At 35.6% G+C, this 21,354-nt stretch overlaps 1 protein-coding gene across 1 annotated transcript; it reads right to left on the reverse strand.

The window, feature by feature from the left end:
* Positions 1–4,114: 4,114 nt before the first annotated feature.
* LOC117329026 (membrane-associated progesterone receptor component 1-like) lies at positions 4,115–21,146 on the reverse strand. Its single transcript, XM_033886712.1, has 3 exons — positions 20,795–21,146; positions 14,501–14,656; positions 4,115–4,998 (listed from the first exon to the last, which is right to left on the reverse strand). Exons 1-3 carry the CDS (start codon positions 21,108–21,110, stop codon positions 4,880–4,882), a joined length of 591 nt encoding a protein of 196 aa, XP_033742603.1. The 5' UTR covers positions 21,111–21,146; the 3' UTR covers positions 4,115–4,879.
* Between the last annotated feature and the right edge of the window lie 208 nt (positions 21,147–21,354).

Here is a 21,354-nt window from a genome sequence, read left to right on the forward strand (position 1 = left end):
AAGATTACAGTTAACAGACAATTATGAAATGTTAACACAATAATTTATAAATTGATCAATTTTTAATTAAAGACAAGCATGAAACAGGCATAATCAATTCCTCATCAGAAAAACAAAAATAACCATGAGCACTTAATGAAATACGAATTCCCCGAAAAGATACATATGGTGTTAATGTATGCATGATTAAGTGAAAATAGGGTGAAGACTCAAGGTATCTAATATACCAGAAAAGGAAATAAGAAAGCATGTTTTAACATGTACAAGAGCTTTTGCAACACATACTGTATATCTATTCTGACCCTCAATTGGAGATCTCAACAACAAGGAATGTACATCAAGTTATGTACATACAATAAGTCACACAATTCTTATCCAATGTACAAGTATACATTTTCAAGTATTTACACTTTAAGGTGGTGTATTGTGATCTTTCCTCTTTGTTTTTCTATAAAGACACGTAATTGCAGATGACCCTAAATTAAAGCACCATTTTTTTTCCAGCAATGATAGTTATGAGTCTAACACAAAAATCTCAGTTATTTTTAAACAGTCAAATTTTGTTTAGTAATTCAAAGAAGAGCCTGTTTCTTTTATTGTACAATTTTCTTCTTTTTATTAAAAAAAAAAGAAAAAGAAATTACCTTTTGTGTTGATACAAATATATAGATTGTTTACAGATTTTTACTGCCATCAGGTATATAAACCAGAAATGACAATGTAATAACATATATGGTCCAAGTGAAATGGCTTTTATGACTGAAATAGCATTAAAAGGTCCACAAATCATAATTTGAAGTTAAGGTAATAACTCATGATTACATTTAAATATATTAATAGGTTTTCCAAAATATCACTTTATATTTCACTAAAAGAAACATCAGTTCAATGATACCTTTCATTGTTAAACTTATGCAATCATTTCAACTTAAACATAAAATTATAGTATGGTATTAAAGCACAGGAGATAATTTTTTAAGAAAAAGAACTCCGTGTATATATGGTCCCAAACCTTTCATGTAGAGAAATCATCTATAATTACATACACTAATGCCTTGGCTAATTTATATATCAAATCTTCAAAGTGATTACCTACCTACCAGTTCAAACATTACAGCATAATGATAAAGCATTATAGGCAGTCACTTTCTTTTGATTTTTAAAAAGAGTTTAATAACAATTTTCGTAAAATTTCCATGCAGCTTATTATTAATTTTCTCATTTAAATAATAATAATAACAAAACAGCAGCAGTTAATCAACATCAATAATACCAATAATCTTATACATGTTTCTCCTGTTCCTACAATCACTTTAAAATAAATGTTTGATTTTGAAACTCATATACACTTCTTTTGTACGATGTTGGGATAAACATTAAATTCTTTCAATTTTAGAAACAAATTCATCAATAAAATGATGGACGTTTTACAAATGGCCACGGCAGACCACTTCACATAAGAAAACATGACATGATAGGCACAGTTATAATGAATACATAATATATCTGTCAACAATATATATATACATTATGTACATTTTTTCATCGTCTATACATATACCGTTAACAATAAGTTACAGTACCAACTTGTACAACGAGTTAATTCCCTTTCATGACAAGCAAAAATTGTCAATCTGTGTCAAATATATTTATGTACTTCAAAATTACCTTTCCTTTAACATGACAACTCAATACTGTGATGAATAACTTCATTAACACCAGTAAAAACAGATTATCTATGACACCTAAAACAAGCTTGTTGCTGAATAAACAGACAAAAAAATATGATATGCTAAAAAAAGCAAGCTGTAGAATAAACGTTTATTTGATCTACATGTACAAATAGAAGTGTAATACACCAGGACGCTCTAACTTAGTGTATTAGACACAATGTTAACATAAAATAGTTATACAAGATATATATATTCATGCAATAACTATTTAAACTCATTAAAAGCTAAAATGAAACTAGAATAATAGGCCATTACTGAAGTCCATTAATTTTATGATGCTATTCTGTACCTCATGTCCACACACGGAGGAACTTTTTGGCATGATTTTTTTAAGTGAAAAAGTTGCTTTCATAATTTTGAAATCTTAACAGGTCTTCCCGTGATTTGTCTCTGATCAACAGGTCTTCCCGTGATTTGTCTCTGATCAACAGGTCTTCCCGTGATTTGTCTTTGATCAACAGGTCTTCCCGTGATTTGTCTTTGATCAACAGGTCTTCCTGTGACTTGTCTTTGATCAACAGGTCTTCCTGTGACTTGTCTTTGATCAACAGGTCTTCCTGTGACTTGTCTTTGATCAACAGGTCTTCCTGTGACTTGTCTTTGATCAACAGGTCTTCCTGTGATTTGTCACTGATCAACAGGTCTTCCTGTGACTTGTCTTTGAATGCTATTACCATTACCAATAAATCAACCAACTATGATGAGAAGCTGTTTAAAATGTTGTTAGGTATGCCCAGTCTTTTTGTTGTTTCTTCTAATAAAATACATGCATGTTCAAATAATTATAATAAAGTTACTACCTTCACAAGCTTCAGCAGTGATTTAAGTAAGAAATAAAATACAGAACTAACAAACAGTAGTAGTAAAGATACTTTCTGGTTACATCAATATTCTTGTTATCTTTTAAAGAATACACTTTGATAAGTATTCATTTGTTTATTGTTGGTTGATTTCAACTTTAAAACTAATAATCAATTTGAAATAAGTTAACTTGAATTTTATGTTCCTTGTTAAATTCCTAAAATGACAAAAAAACAAAAACAAATAAACCAAAAAACAAAAATGTGAAGAAAAAAATTGGAATAAAAAATTATCACAATGTGAAGGATAAGTAAAAAAATTTAATCAAATTGATTTTTGTATGCAAATAAATTGAAAACATTCCTGAATTAAGCAAATGACTAATGCATGGCTGATTTGTCACCTGCAATTTCCCCGATTAGAATTATTGAACAAAATTAATAACATATGCATGAAATAATTAAAGCCTATCGTTATTCGTTAATCATTTTTGAGTTCCTGAAATAGCTGGATATAACTATATTCTTGCTGTCAGTCGAATATGTTGGCATATTTTTAGGATCCTAGGCCTGAATGGTTCATTGTATATATATAATCTGCTTGTAACGTCAGGTTAAAAGATTGACAAAGGATGTATCCATGTACATTAATTGCTGTTTAAATCATCACAGGATTTTCCCTTGCATCGTTAATTTTTATACACATATGTAGAACAAGAGGCCCATGGGGCCTGTATCGCCCACCTGGTTGGATTAGACCAATTGTCAAAATAATGTTCATATTCAATTTGTTTTATTTTTAAAACTCTAACAATGCTATATATGGTTAAAGTGTGGGAATCCGAACAGCTTTAAAGATTAATAAAGTCCAGACTCTCTAGGTCTGAAAGACCTCAAGAATTGTTTATAGAACATGCATTCGTCACTTTATGACTAGTAGCGATTTAAAGGAATTACCTCTATTTACCCTATGGGGCCCCATCCCTTTGGCCCCTCAGGGGTCAGAGTCACCATTTATGCAAAATCTGTTCCCCTTCCTCCAAGGATGTTTTTGACCAAATTGGGTTCAAATCCATTCATAACTGTATGACAAGTAGCGATTTAAAGGAATTACCTCTATTTCGCCTATGGGGCCCCGCCCATTTGTCCCCTCATGGGTCAGTCACCATTTGTGCAAAATCTGTTCCCCTTCCCCCAAGGATGTTTCTAACTAAATTGGGTTCAAATCCATTCATAACTTTTTGACTAGTAGCGATTTGAAGAAATTACCTCTATTTTCCCTATGGGGCCCCGCCCCTTTGGCCCCTCAGGGGTCAGAGTCACCATCTATGCAAAATCTGTTCCCCTTCCCCAAAGGATGTTTCTGACTAAATTTGGTTCAAATCCATTCATAACTTTATGACTAGTAGCGATTTAAAGGAATTGCCTCAATTTCCCCTATTGGGCCCCGCCCCTCAGGCCCCTTGGGGGTCAGAGTCACCATTTATGCAAAATCTGATCCCCTTCCGCCAAGGATGTTTCTGACCAAATTTGGTCAAAATCCAATAAGAACTTTTGACTAGTAGTGATTTGAAGCAAACGTTGACGGACGGACGATGGACGCCGCACCATGGCATAAGCTCACCGGACCTTCGGTCAAGGTGAGCTAAAAATGATGATCTTCATTTTATTTTTCAAATTCCAGCATGCTGATAATACAACATCTTTTAATTCCACAATCTTTCTGTACAAAAATACTGACAAGCAAGGTACAGGATTAAGGTATAGTGCATGGTACCATTTCATGGTCCCAGCTAATGACAGTTCTAAAGCTAGCAAAATTATGAGAGCAATCAAGCTCTACTAGGACAATCAATTTCATAAAATACTAACATGAATGTATGGTTCCATGGTGAATGAGATGTGATGATAGCAATGAAGATGACAAAAATGATGACATTGGCACTGTGAAAATGAAATGAATGCTCAGGTTTCATTCTCGACTATACATTCCTCCCAGCCTGTTACATTACGATAAAAAATTCTCCTTAGGCTTCTGGTTTCAATGCTGGATATCTAACTAAAATTTTGATGAGTCATGTGAGTTTTTTTTACCTTCAAAACAATATTTTCCAATACTATACAATTTGTGTTACTTTAGTAGTGGAGAAAAACATTTTGAAACTGAACAAAGTTTTTCAACAGTAAATCTGTTTTACATTTACAAGTCAGTTTGGAATGCTGAGGAGGAATTTAATCAGCTGAACACCAGATGCTGAGAGATGGACGAAATACATTGAACATCATATATATCTATAGAGCAGTTCCTTTTGCACCAGATATGTATGAGACTGTGCCATCACATGATCAGTCCTTTTTCTTGTCAGTATCTTTCTTTTCCTCAGATGATGGCTCATCTTCTGTGTCTGTATAGTCCCTTGGCTCCTCTCCCGGCCGCAGTAATCTACCTATGTAGTCATATTTTTCTGAAAATTGTAAAGAAAGGAATATGGTTAACAGGAACAGATGGCTTAAAATTATGACAATTTAAGACTGGTTATAATATCATTCATTATTGTAGATGTGAAAATGTATATGGCTTGTTTCAAATGTGAAGAAGGAATATTGCATAACAAACTTAATTGTGAACAAGAGGCCCATGGGCCTTAACGGTCACCTGATTTTTGAAATATTTCAGTAAATTTGATTGACACTTTTTGGCCTGACCCATCAGTCTAAGGATCAGTCAGGGCCAACATGTGCATACCATTAAGCAGTCATCCCATGCTGATAATGTTAACAAATTTAGAATGAATTTCAAAACAAATAAAACAAATGATAGTCAAAAATGTGATTTCCCTACAACTATAGTAAAGTTTATCCCCTCCCATGGGGCAAACTTCAAGCCCCAGGGCCAGGAAATTCACAATTATGGTAAAGCACCTTAAGACCCTTCCATCTGTGAAGAGTATTTAATTCTACCTTATTTGGGTTGTAAGAAGAAGATTTTTAAAATTTCAGTTAATTCGACCCTTTTTGCCCCCTCCCCCCAATCAGCCCCTGGGGGTAAGTCAGGGCAAACATGTAAATACCATCAAACTGTCATCCCAAGCTGATAATGTTAACAAAGTTAGAATGAATCCCAATAAAAATTAAACAAATAATAGCTATAGTCAAAAATGTGATTTCCCTATATAAACTATAGTTAAGTTTACCCCCTCCCCAGGGGCAAACGTGAGACCCCAGGGTCATGAAATTCACAATTTTGGTAAAGCACCTTAAGACCCTTTCATCTATGAAGAGTGTTTGATTCCACCTTACCTGAGAGTAGAGAAGAAGATTTTTGAAGTTTTAGTCAATGTGACCTTTTTGGCCCCCGCCCCTCAGGCCCCTGGGGGATGGGGACCATATAATTCACAATTTTGATTGACCTTTAGCCATAGAAGCTCCCTGCCAAATTTCATTGAATTTGGTTCAGTGGTTTTGGAGAAGAAGTTGAAAATGTAAATTGTTTACGGACGGATGACGGACGACGCACGACGACGGACACAAGGCGATTATATTAGAATAGGTCACTTGAGACTTTGTCTCAGGTGACCTAAAAATGCAATTACGTGATAGAGTATATGTGAAGAAGGAAGTTATAACATGTACATACTATGTACATCTGTCAAATATTAATATTTATGAGCTTATTACGTATATAATTATTACTAGAAATAAACTGCTAACAAATTAGCTAATAGTCCAATTCCACAGACAAATAGAACTGTAATCTAGGATAAATAAAATAATAAATTGTGGTCCTTATAATAAATACTTTCAGTCTAGTGAAGCTTCGGCAATTTTTATGTATCATGCTCAAAACTGTGGTTTCCTATATCAGGAATATTAATACACTTAACTGACTATTAGTTGAATTTACTCCCTTCCGGTATATAATCTTAAAACACCATTCCATCTATGAGGAGGACATGCACTTGATTATATAATATCTGGGTCTTAAGATGGTTTCTGAAATTTCAGTCAATTTGACCCATTTTTGTGAGAATATCCTGTGACATCAGGTAAAAATGCACCACAGTACGTATACACTGACTTATATTTAAGCATTGAACAGCTTTCAGTTGGCATTCATATTGACTATGAATGCCAACTGAAAGCCGTTCAATGCTTATATTTATCATCTGCGATTTTTTATTTGTCGTGCAATTTTTTTTTTAAATTTTCAAATTCAAATTTCAGTTGGCAGTTCATAAGCTGGTGAACTCGCAACTGAATTGGTAGGGTTATAGAGTGGCAGTGCCATACAATGGTAAATATATGTATATAACTTAATACATGTGGATTGGATGCCTTAAATAATGTCAATATTATCGAGTGCATGCACACAAGCTTTATACATGTATTTATAACAAAGTTCAAATAACATATGAAAGAGGCTTGTGATAATTAAGCACCCAAAGTAAAAGGTCCCTGGAGGGAAATCTATTGAAATTTAAGTATTGTGTAAATATACTCGGTTTGTGTAGGTGTTGAGTTTTGATGTAACACGTTATTGCATAATAGTGTACTAATAATTGTTGAACCTCCCGGTGTCCGTCTGTCGTGTTTACCAAATGGTATTACATGTATCTGATACTTTTTTTCCATGTCTCTCTGACTGACTGTTATAAAAGTTCTCCTAGAATCCTTATTCTGTAACAGTGTATTATAATTAGTATCAATTCTGTGATTGGGCGCAGCCCTTGTAAGATTAAGTGGAATACAATGTATTTTTTGCTGATGTTGCCAGTAGACAATATGGTTGATTAATATTCCTCATAATATAGTACATATATATGTTGGTTAATCGGTTTCCGTATTTAATTATAATAAGTCAATTACATTTTGTAATTTTATTATAATACATGTTGTATTCATATATATATATATACATATATATATATACAAAATGTACATGTATATTAATTTATGTACTGATGGGTCATAGACCTAAAGTCAATAAATGAATTGAATTGAAGTAGTCCACAGGCAGATTTAGAAAACAAAATGCTACACTGTGTGTACAGCAAAACCTTTTGTCTGTTATAGAATGAATAATTACATCCATTAAGTTTTTATGTACACATAATTATGTGTCCATGGGTAATAAAGACATGTTTTGCAGCATGAACACGAATTAAGCTAATACACAGAGAAATTGTCCATTTGCAGATCTAAAAATATTACAAATAACTTTAGCAAATTCTAAATTCTAATTGAATCAATCAAAATCTTAAGGACAAATATATATCAGTAATTCAGTATTTCAGTACAGTAACTATAACTCTAGAAAACCCCTACATATTTGCTATAGCAATGGGAAACTGGTAATTAAGATGTCCATCATCGATGTTATCTATTCTAAAATTACATTTCACTAGACAAGAAACAGGAATTTGATATTAAATTTGATATTATTGCAACAGAATAAAAGTTCCAAAGTGGCACATACATGTTGCTATTATTTGCTCACTTGTGCCAAATAAAGAGACCAAAATAATGATAATTTAGTGGCTGATGCAATCACACAAGATGGCCTGAGTCCATTTCAAATATGATTTTTCCATTAAATCAATGTGTTTGTTGAGGAATTCAAAACAACTTTTCATTGTTTTGAAGTTTTAAATTAAACTCCTGTGAGAAAACTGAACCAAAAATACATTAAATAATATAAAAGAAAAAAAATAATATTGGAATATCTACAGTTGAAGACAATGGCTATTTCAAGTAACATAACAGACATAGGTAACATGATGGACATTAATATTCAAGAACAATTGTGATGCTGTAATAAAACTTTTTAATAAATTATGTACAATGTAGCTTCTCAATAGTTGGCATGAAAAGTACATTATGAATCCATTTCTCCTGCAATTTCATTATCACCCAAAAACCAAACAGATCACATCAGAACTAACAGTTAAATGCAATGTTTGAAAGATAAAATCTGTTACACGGTATTATATTGTCTATCATTTGATTCGTATAGACTAATTTATGTTTGCTGATTATGTTTATTTCAAATAAGATTGGACATGCCGAGTTTGGTGTTATTTTAAAATATTCATATTTTTGTTAGTTTTGATACTAAACTTTCGGAGTACCCTGTAAATTCTAAAATACTGTTTTTATTTTATTTATAAACAAGAGGCCCATGGGGCCTGTATCGCTCACCTGGTTGGATTTGACCAAATGTCCAAATAATGTTCATGTTCAATTCCTTTTGTTTGTTAACCTCAAACAATGCTATTTATGGTTATAGCGTGGGGATCCCAACTGCTTTAAAGAAATAATGAAGTCCAGACTCTCTGAGTTTACAACATGCATTTATAACTTTATGACTAGTAGTGATTTAAAGGAATTACCTCTATTTCCTATATGGGGCCCCGTCCCTTTGGCCCCTCGGGGGTCAGAGTCACCATTTATGCAAAATCTGTTTCCCTTCCCCCAAGAATGTTTCTTACCAAATTGGGTTCAAATCCATTCATAACTTTATGACTAGTAGCGATTTTAAGGAATTACCTCTATTTCCCCATTAGGCCCCGCCTCTTTGGCCCCTTGGGGGTCAGAGTCACCATTTATGCAAAATCTGTTCCCCTTCCCCAAAGAATGCTTCTGACCAAATTGGGTTCAATCCATTCATAAATTTATGACAAGTAGCGATTTAAAGGAATTACCTCTATTTCCCATATGGGGCCCCGCCCCTTTGGCCCCTTGGGGGTCAGAGTCACCATTTATGCAAAATCTGCTCCCCTTCCCCAAAAGATGTTTCTTATTAAATTGGGTTCAAATCCATTCATAACTTTATGACTAGTAGCGATTTAAAGGAATTGCCTCTATTTCCCATATGGGGCCCCGCCTCTTTGGCCCCTCGGGGGTCAGAGTCACCATTTATGCAAAATCTGTTCCCCTTCACATAAGAATGTTTCTGACCAATTTGGGTATAAATCCATTCATAACTTTATGACTAGTAGCGATTTGAAGGAATTACCTCTATTTCCCCATTAGGCCCTGCCCCTTTGGCCCCTTGGGGGTCAGAGTCACCATTTATGCAAAATCTGTTCCCCTTTCCTAAAGGATGTTTCTGACCAAATTGGGTTCAAATCCATTCATAACTTTATGACTAGTAGCGATTTGAAGGAATTACCTCTATTTCCCAATTAGGCCCCGCCCCTTTGGCCCCTTGGGGTCAGAGTCACCATTTATGCAAAATCTGTTCCCCTTTCCCAAAGGATGTTTCTTACTAAATTGCGTTAAAAACCATTCATAACTTTATGAGTAGTAGCGATTTAAAGGAATTACCTCTATTTCCAATATGGGGCCCCGCCCTTTGGCCCCTTGGGGGTCAGAGTCACCATTTATGCAAAATCTGTTCCCCTTACCCCAATGATGTTTTTGACCAAATTCGGTTCAAATCTTTTCATAATTTTATGACAAGTAGCAATTTAAAGATATTACCTCTGTTTCCCCATTAGGCCCCACCCCTTTGGTCCTTTGGGGGTCAGAGTAACCATTTATGCAAAATCTGTTCCCCTTCACATAAGAATGTTTCTGACCAAATTGGGTTCAAATCCATTCATACCTTTATGACTAGTAGCGATTTGAAGGAATTACCTCTATTTCCCCATTAGGCCCCGCCCCTTTGGCCCCTTAGGGGTCAGAGTAACCATTTATGCAAAATCTGTTCCCCTTCCCCGAAGGATGTTTCTGACCAAATTGGGTTCAAATCCATTCATAACTTTATGACTAGTAGCGATTTGAAAGAATCACCTCTATTTCCCCATTAGGCCCCGCCCCTTTGGCCCCTTGGGGGTCAGAGTCACCATTTATGCAAAATCTGTTCCCCTTCCCCAAAGGATGTTTCTGACCAAATTGGGTTCAAATCCATTGATAACTTTATGACTAGTAGCGATTTTAAGGAATTACCTCTATTTCCCCATTAGGCCCCGCCCCTTTGGCCCCTTGGGGGTCAGAGTAACCATTTATGCAAAATCTGTTCCCCTTCCCCAAAGGATGTTTCTGACCAAATTGGGTTCAAATCCATTCATAACTTTATGACTAGTAGCGATTTAAAGGAATTGCCTCAATTTCCCCTATTGGGCCCCGCCCCTCAGGCCCCTTGGGGGTCAGAGCCACCATTTATGCAAAATCTGATCCCCTTCTGCCAAGGATGTTTCTGACCAAATTTGGTCAAAATCCAATAAGAACTTTTTGACTAGTAGCGATTTGAAGCAAATGTTGACGGACGGACGACGGACGCCGGACGCCGGACGCTGCACCATGGCATAAGCTCACCGGACCTTCGGTCCAGGTGAGCTAAAAACATTATCTGCAAGTGTTATCATTTAAATCTCTTATCTATATGCATCTCACAATGACACAGCTGTATAGAAAAATAAAACTGATGTATGTACAGGAAATATTTTTCACAGTCCATGTACGACATTACAATATTATCTACAATCCATACCACATATCACATTAACAAGACAGCTGGCCATGGCAGTTCATTAAATATTGATTAAATAAAACTCTCTCTATGCAAACTGCATAAGTCCTTCATATATTGTACTGAATATGCGTGCTTTGTGTAAAATTTATTGCACACAGTTTAATAATTTTATAACATCTATTATGAACCAGGAAACATACCTGGGTGAAAGTTAATGTACAATAGCTATAGACATGATGACCAGGAACTTTTATAAAAGTTAATGAATAATAGACATGAACCAGGAATTTATATAAAGTTAATGTATATAGTAGACATGAACCAGGAATTTATATAAAGATAATGTATAGAAGACATGAACCAGGAATTTATATAAAGTTATTGTATAGAAGACATGAACCAGGAATTTATATAAAGTTAATGTATAGAAGACATGAACCAGGAATTTATATAAAGTTAATGTATAGCAGACATGAACCAGGAATTTATATAAAGTTAATGTATAGAAGACATGAACCAGGAATTTATATAAAGTTAATGTATAGAAGACATGAACCAGGAATTTATATAAAGTTAATGTATAGAAGACATGAACCAGGAATTTATATAAAGTTAATGTGTATAGAAGACATGAACCAGGAATTTATATAAAGTTAATGTATAGTAGACATGAACCAGGAATTTATATAGAGTTAACGTATAGCAGACATGAACCAGGAATTTATATAAAGTTAATGTATAGAAGACATGAACCAGGAATTTATATAAAGTTAATGTATAGTAGACATGAACCAGGAATTTATATAAAGTTAATGTATAGAAGACATGAACCAGGAATTTATATAAAGTTAATGTATAGTAGACATGAACCAGGAATTTATATAGAGTTAACGTATAGCAGACATGAACCAGGAATTTATATAAAGTTAATGTATAGAAGACATGACCCAGGAATTTATATAAAGTTAATGTATAGTAGACATGAACCAGGAATTTATATAGAGTTAACGTATAGCAGACATGAACCAGGAATTTATATAAAGTTAATGTATAGAAGACATGAACCAGGAATTTATATAAAGTTAATGTATAGTAGACATGAACCAGGAATTTATATAAAGTTAATGTGTATAGAAGACATGAACCAGGAATTTATATAAAGTTAATGTATAGTAGACATGAACCAGGAATTTATATAGAGTTAACGTATAGCAGACATGAACCAGGAATTTATATAAAGTTAATGTATAGAAGACATGAACCAGGAATTTATATAAAGTTAATGTATAGTAGACATGAACCAGGAATTTATATAAAGTTAATGTATAGTAGACATGAACCAAGAATTTATATAAAGTTAATGTATAGAAGACATGAACCAGGAATTTATATAGAGTTAACGTATAGCAGACATGAACCAGGAATTTATATAAAGTTAATGTATAGTAGACATGAACCAGGAATTTATATAAAGTTAATGTATAGTAGACATGAACCAGGAATTTATATAAAGTTAATGTATAGAAGACATGAACCAGGAATTTATATAAAGTTAATGTATAGAAGACATGAACCAGGAATTTATATAAAGTTAATGTATAGTAGACATGAACCAAGAATTTATATAAAGTTAATGTATAGAAGACATGAACCAGGAATTTATATAAAGTTAATGTGTATAGAAGACATGAACCAGGAATTTATATAAAGTTAATGTATAGTAGACATGAACCAGGAATTTATATAGAGTTAACGTATAGTAGACATGAACCAGGAATTTATATAAAGTTAATGTACAGCAGACATGAACCAGGAATTTATATAAAGTTATATTATAATGTATAGAAGACATGAACCAGGAATTTATATAAAGTTAATGTATAGAAGACATGAACCAGGAATTTATATAAAGTTAATGTATAGAAGACATGAACCAGGAATTTATATAAAGTTAATGTAAAGTAGACATGAACCAGGAATTTATATAGAGTTAACGTATAGTAGACATGAACCAGGAATTTATATAAAGTTAATGTACAGCAGACATGAACCAGGAATTTATATAAAGTTATATTATAATGTATAGAAGACATGAACCAGGAATTTATATAAAGTTAATGTATAGAAGACATGAACCAGGAATTTATATAAAGTTAATGTATAGAAGACATGAACCAGGAATTTATATAAAGTTAATGTATAGAAGACATGAACCAGGAATTTATATAAAGTTAATGTATAGAAGACATGAACCAGGAATTTATATAAAGTTATTGTATAGAAGACATGAACCAGGAATTTATATAAAGTTAATGTATAGTAGACATGAACCAGGAAATACAAGAGGCCTATAGCTAAGGGCCTTAACTGTCATATTTTAGTATACATACTCATATCAGTGGCAATTATGTGTATAGTGGTAGTGTTGGCCATTTGTAATTGCAGCCATCTTGAATTTCTGACCAACCCGAAAAATAACTACAGTTACACGCATCAGCTTATTATATTTATCCCCCCCCCCCCTACTTTATATAAAGACATTCAAGACAACAATATATACATAGACACATGTACCATTGCAAGTGGCCTTTATGGAAGTCGGTGATTCGCCCATATGCATATACATGTACATGTAAAAATTCTCAATGTCCACAGAAAATTTGAAAAAAAAACCCCATTAAAGAACAAAATGCCTATTATCAGTATTTATTACTTAATATACCTATGTATTTATTACCTGCTTTTACCAATTTATATCACTGAAGTACTATAATTACGATTAGTATGAATTGTATCACGCTTGGAACCGAACCAAATATTACCTTAAAAGGTTTACAGGCTGGAAATTATATAAAGGTGGCCTTATAGGCAGGTTTGACAAACAGCTGGTGGTTATATAGATGTGACTTTATAGACAGGTTTGACAGACAGCTGGTTATATAGAGGTGGCCTTATAGACAGGTTTGACAGACAGTTGGTGGTTATATAGAGGTGACCTTATAGACAGGTTTGACAGACAGCTGGTGGTTATATAGAGGTGACCTTATAGACAGGTTTGACAGACAGCTGGTTATATAGAGGTGACCTTATAGACAGGTTTGACAGACAGCTGGTTTATAGAGCTGACCTTATAGACAGGTTTGACAGACAGCTGGTGGTTATATAGAGGTGCCCCTAAAGGCAGGGTTTACAGGCAGCTGGTGAACGCTGTTATACAGAGGTGACCTAACATGCAGGTTTGACAGACAGTTGGTGGTTATATAGAGGTGACCTTACAGACAGGTTTGACAGGCAGCTGTTGGTTATAAAGAGGCAGCCTTTACAGACAGATTTGGCTTCATAGACAGGTTTGAGAGACATCTGGCCTTACAGGGAGGTTTGACAGACATCTGGTGGCTATACAGAGGTTGCCTTTTAAGCATTTTAAGCAAGTTTGACAGACAGCTGATGGTTGTATAGAGATGGCCTTAAGCAGGCTTGACGATAAATACCTGTAAATTGCATTTCCCATTCCCGCACACTCTCCATCTGCATTGTGGTTAGATCTGACAAATCATCAAATTCATCTTTTATGGCTTCTTCTGTCAATGAAAATAAGGCCAGTCCTCTTGATGCATCCCGTCCGGCAAATACTGCATATGGTCCTCCTATTTTAGAAAACGTCAAAGAAACTCCATGAGCAACACTGATCAATACATGAAATAACACAAACAATACATAATTATTTGTCTCACCTGTATGTCTTGCTTTGTCAATATGATAGTCATATCACTCTGTATTCATTGTAGACATGTGTACAACAAGGGCCCAATGGGCCCAAATCGCTCACCTGCAATGCAGTGATCTTTTCATATATGGATCCTGCAGTTATTTGAAAGCATGCTACAGGACCAATATAATGTCTCTCTGCACTTTGGCTTTTCACTAAAAGTCATTTAAAGATTTAAGCATACTTGATCGAAGTGACCTTGAATGTGAGTCAGGGTCATTCATTTGAAAAGACTTGGTAGCCCTTCACCCCAGCATGCTACAGACCCAATATTAACTCCATGGGACTCTTGGTTATTGAGAAGAAGTTGTTTAAAGATTTTAGCCTTTTTGACTCCTGTGACCTTGAATGAAGGTCAAGGTCATTCATTTGAACAAACTTGGTCGCCCTTTACCCCAGCATTTTACAGACCCAATATCAACTCCCTGGGACTCTTGGTTATTGAGAAGAAGTCGTTTAAAGATTTTAGCCTTTTTGACTCCTGTGACCTTGAATGAAGGTCAAGGTCATTCATTTGAACAAACTTGGGAGCCCTTCACCCTAGCATGCTGCAGGCCAAATATTAGGTCTCTGGAACTGTTGGTTATTGAGAAGAAGTCGTTTAAAGATTTTAGCATATTTGACTCCTGTGACCTTGAATGAAAGTCAAGGTCATTCATTTGAACAAACTTGGTAGCCCTTCACCCCAGCATGCTACAGACCCAATATCAACTCCCTGGGACTCTTGGTTATTGAGAAGAAGTCGTTTAAAGATTTTAGCCTTTTTGACCCCTGTGACCTTGAATGAAGGTCAACGTTATTCATTTGAACAAACTTGGTAGCCCTTCACCCCAGCATGCTACAGACCCAATATCAAGTCCCTGGGTCTTTTGGCTATTTAGAAGAAGTCGTTTAATTTTTTTAGCATATTTGACCCCTGTGACCTTGAATGAAAGTCAAGGTCATTCATTTGAACAAACTTGGTAGCCCTTCACCCCAGCATGCTACAGGCCCAATATTAGGTCTCTGGGCCTTTTGGTTATTGAGAAGAAGTTGCTTGAATGGAAAAGTTGACGCCGGACGGACGGCTGGACGGCCGCCGCGCCACGGCATAAGCTCACTTGCCCTTTGGGCAGGTGACCTAAATATTGATAAACAAGGCATCGTGGAACGATACTAATTCCTTCGTGGCAAACCCTGATGATGAACGTGAGTTATGAATTGAACTTGCTGACACAAGTGGAATGTGATTTGTTTTATTAAAAACAAATTGATATACGTACTGCTCCATGTACAGCTGTGTGGTCAGAGTTGTATTGAAATACTCTGTGAAAATTGAAGCAAGAGTGACGGTTCTTGAACACTGCACTCTGCCTTGATGTTGTCTTGATGTGTATGAAGTTTGATGAAATTATATATATCCTGCATGATTTAAAAGTCATGCTCCGGACAAGGTAAATATTATTTTTGTCAAAAAGGGGAATAACTCTGTGAAAACGGAAGCAAGAGTTACGGTTCTTGCATACTGCACTCCATCTCGATGTGGTCTTGATGTGTATGAAGATTGATGAAATTATCATGCATGGTTTGAAAGTTTATAAGCTTGGGACAAATATATTACTTATGTACTTACTTTCATACTTACATACGGGCAGATCCCTATATACCCTTGACGACTCATTGCGCGAGGGGATAACAATATATATGGCATAAAAATTGAGGAAATTTTCCAAAATCAGTAATTCTCAAAAACCTGTTAGTATGACGACATGTGCCCTTTAGGCCTCCCCCTTTCATGAAAAGTGAATGATATTTTCCCCTTTCATGAAAAGTGAATGATATTTTAGAGAACTTGTTCCAATCTAACTATAAGCTGATCCTTAAGCAACAAAGGCTGCACCAAAATTTGATACAAACTGGCTCACTAACAAAGGTGTAAAAATCAGTTAAGCACAAGCCATGGTCTTAATTAGCAAGGCTGGTGCTATGATGCCTTAAGTAGTTCAGTGCACATATGATTGCCATAATTTGCTGACAAATTGCATGTGGTGTCACTATCCCAACCAGGATCGAGTTACCTTGTACAGGTGTAAATTAAGCTCGAGATTCACTGGGGAAGAAAGGACAATTACAAGACGCCAAAGAAAATGCATTAAAAAGGGCATGCAGAACTGAAAAAAGGGCAAGGCTGGTGCCTCATCATGCTATTTGAGCTTGTGAGAAACACTATATATTGATCCAATAGTTAAACTTAAACACTATTCTGGGTCTGGTCTTAAAGGGGCCGGGGTTGTCAGAAATGACCCAATTCATAAATACCTTGCGCAACATGCAGATGGTGAATAAAATAACATTAAGGCATATCATAAGCACAAATTTTGAAATTGTCCCAAATAAAAAAGTTGAAAGCAGTCATATATCAACATTTTGGGAAACTTAAATCAAAGTGTAAAAGTGGAGGAAATTCATTAACTTTAATGAGTAGACTTTATACCCACAGTTTATATGATTCGAAACTCTATAGTCATCTAACAGCACAAGTGTTTTGAGTACAGGAAATTTGGTGTGAATATTGCATGTGCAGTTTGTCGCTGTTGTCTATTCAAGCCAGTACACGTTTGCTTAGTTCGTCAGTCAGATGGAAAGTTCCAACAGGACTGCTTGGCTCAGCTCTCGCTTCCTAATATTAGGGATAGAGTGTAGTATATCTTACCAGTCACAGTCGTAGGTTTCAGGGCAGTCATATGCATGTATAGTACTTAATCTACTTATATAGTCAGTAACAGTACTAGTATTCAGACTAGTCATGTAGGGTTTATTCTGTCGCCTATTCCTTAGGAGTTTGGCCGTTTAACCGTTAGTATTACAGTATGGACTCGTCTATTTTATAGGTTTAGGGCCATGTAGCTGATAGTTTACTGATACCGCCGTAGGTCTTGTTTACGAACTACTGTCATGTTGCCATAGGGTTTGTGTGTTGGAGTGTGTGATAGAGTTGTATAATTTTTCCGTACATCTAGATTTTGTATATATCTTGTTTGTGTTTATTTGCCAGACTTCAATTACAAATTATGACTCAGAATGTAAGACCCTGACGGCCCCGGGCAAAAGATCAGCGAACCTGGGTGTGATATTTTAAGGTGTCAGTTTGAGGTGAAAAGCTGCTCCTTTAACAAAAGTATTGTTTTACAGCAGCCCATCGATAAGTATGCTGCCTTGTATAAGACACATTGACAATGCTCATGCTCAGCGAGTCATGATCATGATCAGCGAGTCATGAAAAGACATAGGTAAACACATACAACACTGGACTAATTTTGAACAGCATTCACTGGCAATGAAGCAATTATGATTAGCCTGAAGATAATACCCTCATTGTTTTATATATATTTCAATATATGCCACCTCCCAGGGTCAAATGCACTCTCAAACACTTGACTTGGGTCTGTCCCTACTCCTATACGTATCTTATTCCACCTGATTACATTGGTGAATATTGCAACCTCATATCCCATCAGTAGGGCCGGGACGATACACCGGTGGGTTGTGATCACTTTCACTATGATACCAGTATCGATCCAAATGCAATTTTACGATACCTATATCGATCCTGTGTCTTGCTCTTGTTCTTTATTTGTTTAATACATAAATGCATTTTCTTCGGAAAGACTTGAATTCAAATTAAAAGACATTTGTCAAAAACGAAAGTGTTATCGATTTCCGGGAAACCAGAGCGCTACTCTGAAAGTGAAAGTAGTTAAATGATTGGTTGAGGCCGGCTGCAGTAGGTCAATCAGAAAGCGTTTGACAAATACTCGTTCACAACAAACCAAATACCAAGGCGAACAACTGGGTAGCTTTGAAATCGCTTCTTGGATCAAAATCCGAAGTACGGAAAACGTTTGGCCTTCCAGTGTTTGAAAATGACGATTAAACTAGCATTTACTACAAAAGGTACTTTGTTTTTCATTGAAACAAATAATGTATAATGTTTAGATATGGTTTCTCTATGTATCACGATATGTATCGGATCGTAGCTCTATTATCGTGATACGTATCCGATTGGGGCATCACTGTATCGTCCCAGCCCTACCCATCAGCGTGTGTTTCTTGTAGCTGCATGCCAGTGCCCTGATTCTGGGGCGCGACAAAAAAGTGTTATAAACCATCTAGAACTATAATTCATGTCAACAACTATGTGTACACTTACTTGTTGATAAAGTATTAATCCATTTATGCACAAAATGTTGATGGACACCTCTTAAATATATTATTATATCCCCAATAATTCACTTGCAACCTACTGTGTTCAAATATTGGGTCACCAAAACAACTTTGCTGTTCCGTTTATTATAAAATAGGAATACAATTTGGTTTGGTTTGGTTTATTTTGTTTAACGTCCTATTAACAGCTAAGGTCATTAAAGGACGGCCTCCCGTGCGTGCAACATGCATGTGTGTGGCGAGTGCGTATGTGTGTTTTGGAAGGCTGCTTTATGTTCGTGTTAAGTCTCCTTGTGATAGGCCGGAACTTTTCGCCGATTTATAGTGCTACCTCACTGAAGCATACTGCCGAAGACACGCAGCAGCACACCCCACCCGGTCACATTATACTGACAACGGGCGAACCAGTCGTCCCACTCCAAATATGCTGAGCGTCAAGCAGGAGCAGCAACTACCATTTTTAAAGACTCTGGTATGTCTCGGCTAGGGGACAGAACCCAAAGACTTCCTCACAGCGGCGAACGCTCAACTAAAGGCCAAAAGTGAGGCATTGTCAAGGGAGACATTAGGAAGAAGAAAGTTGTTCAGAAAGAAGAGAAAAGATAAGATCCCAAATTTAGTCGCCTCTTACGATCATGCAATGGGGCAGCAGGTACAATTCTTACGCCGGAATACAAATAAAACGGATAGTGTAACGCAATATTTTGCCAGCGTTTCGTTTGTTTCGTCTATTTCAACTCCATATTTGGATAAACCAGAAATAACCCCAAGAGGTCACATACAAATGGGACCTATGCTTAAACGACAAGAGAGGCTATATAGCTAATAATCACTGATATTGGATATAGATATATATATGGACACAATATTGTAACTGTTTTTATTTATCATAGCTTTTTAGACTTATGTAAGTCACGTTGTATGAAATGTGAGTTATTATAGCTTTTAAGCTATTTCAATTAGAGGTGTCACAGCAACAGGTTCTACATGCGATGGTGATTAGAGGTTACATGACAGCCGGTCAAAAGTTTCCTGTCATGTAAAACTCTAATATTTTTGAGTAGGTCTGTCCTGTGTACAGGAAGATCTACTGTAGCCTAAACTAGGCCTATACAATACAATTCTTTATTAACGAATTCCGGCCCACATGGGGAAATATAGGAAATACAATCACAAAGAGGTAGAGTGGCCAAAAGACAGATGAATGGACATGCATTTATACTAATATAAATTACAAACACATAAACAAAATTGCTTGTAACATGCTCATGTTGTTACCTATGATTTGGAAGTCTACTAGATTAGCTATTACAAAATCATTATACAATGGATACAGAAATAGTTTGTATCATCTTAAATTTGACATAATGAAATTAGACAACAACTTTAAAATATCCCCATCTTCATTATTCATCAACCAGATGTATTTTTGTTCTTGATCTAAACTTGAAAAATTGAGAGCTTTCATACAACATAAATTAAATAGCTCCTTGCTGCTATCAGCATTGTATTTAGTAGTAGTACATACTAGTAGATACTAGAAAGCGGTTTCATCCTCGATACAGCGAGTTTCACAGCGTGTCTCCTCTCCTGTAACTGTTACATTAAAATATCAGTTTCAGAATGTTTAATTACTCGTTCTTCTTCATCAGCGGGCATCATATCAGACATACTCGTACTGAAAAAAAAAACCTTTTAACTCCTTAACAAGGCAGTGGATATTTGTCAAGTACGTACGCATGTAACGTTACTGCAAACCGGCATTTTTTTCGTTTGGTGACGTAATGCAGTTTATCCGGAGTAATTATCTCACCTGGTCCATAAAACCGTTTCCCTCTCGTTACGTCGAACACTTTTGTGTTGACTGCTACCAAAACCCTGCCATCTTGACCTTTCCCGTCATATTCACGCAGTTGTTCCAGTGTAAAGTCCCTTTTCTTCATCCTTGGCAATTCGGGTTCTTGAGGTGGAGGTGCAGCAGATTTCCGGTTACTCGACACAATTTTATAAAATAAAAATGCGCATATTCCAAGTAACGCAATGTTCAGTGGACTTCCAAAAAGTTCTGACACAAATCGAGACATTATACTGCCTGTTCCCGCTTCCGAGCTTGCAGCTTCCTCCGCCATTTTCAGTGCGACTTTTGTTTATGATTGAAGGTCAAGGTTGGCTCAAATTTGACTAAATTTAGCTTGGATCGGACGAAAATTCCGGATTGGAAACATTTGTATTAAAATTCACAGAGACTTGAGAATTAGTTACAGTCTACATGTATTTAGACCTCCCCTAGTGTGTATAGTACATGTTCAGACTTTTTTTTTTTGGGGGGGGTTGTTGTTGTTGTTGTTGCCGTTGAATAACTGCATATTTTAA

Source organism: Pecten maximus, chromosome 6 (genome assembly GCF_902652985.1).
Source record: "Pecten maximus chromosome 6, xPecMax1.1, whole genome shotgun sequence".
In the NCBI taxonomy this organism is placed as follows: Eukaryota; Metazoa; Mollusca; class Bivalvia; order Pectinida; family Pectinidae; genus Pecten; species Pecten maximus.

What these genes read in the sequence shown, in the direction of transcription:
- LOC117329026 (XM_033886712.1), bottom strand. Translation starts at nt 21,110, where the DNA reads ATGGCGGAGGAAGCTGCAAGCTCGGAAGCGGGAACAGGCAGTATAATG. An exon ending in GAAACGGTTTTATGGACCAG is followed by an intron (nt 14,657 to 20,794) that starts GTGAGATAATTA and finishes TTTCTAAAATAG; the next exon opens with GAGGACCATATGCAGTATTT. An exon ending in ATGGGAAATGCAATTTACAG is followed by an intron (nt 4,999 to 14,500) that starts GTATTTATCGTC and finishes TACAATTTTCAG; the next exon opens with AAAAATATGACTACATAGGT.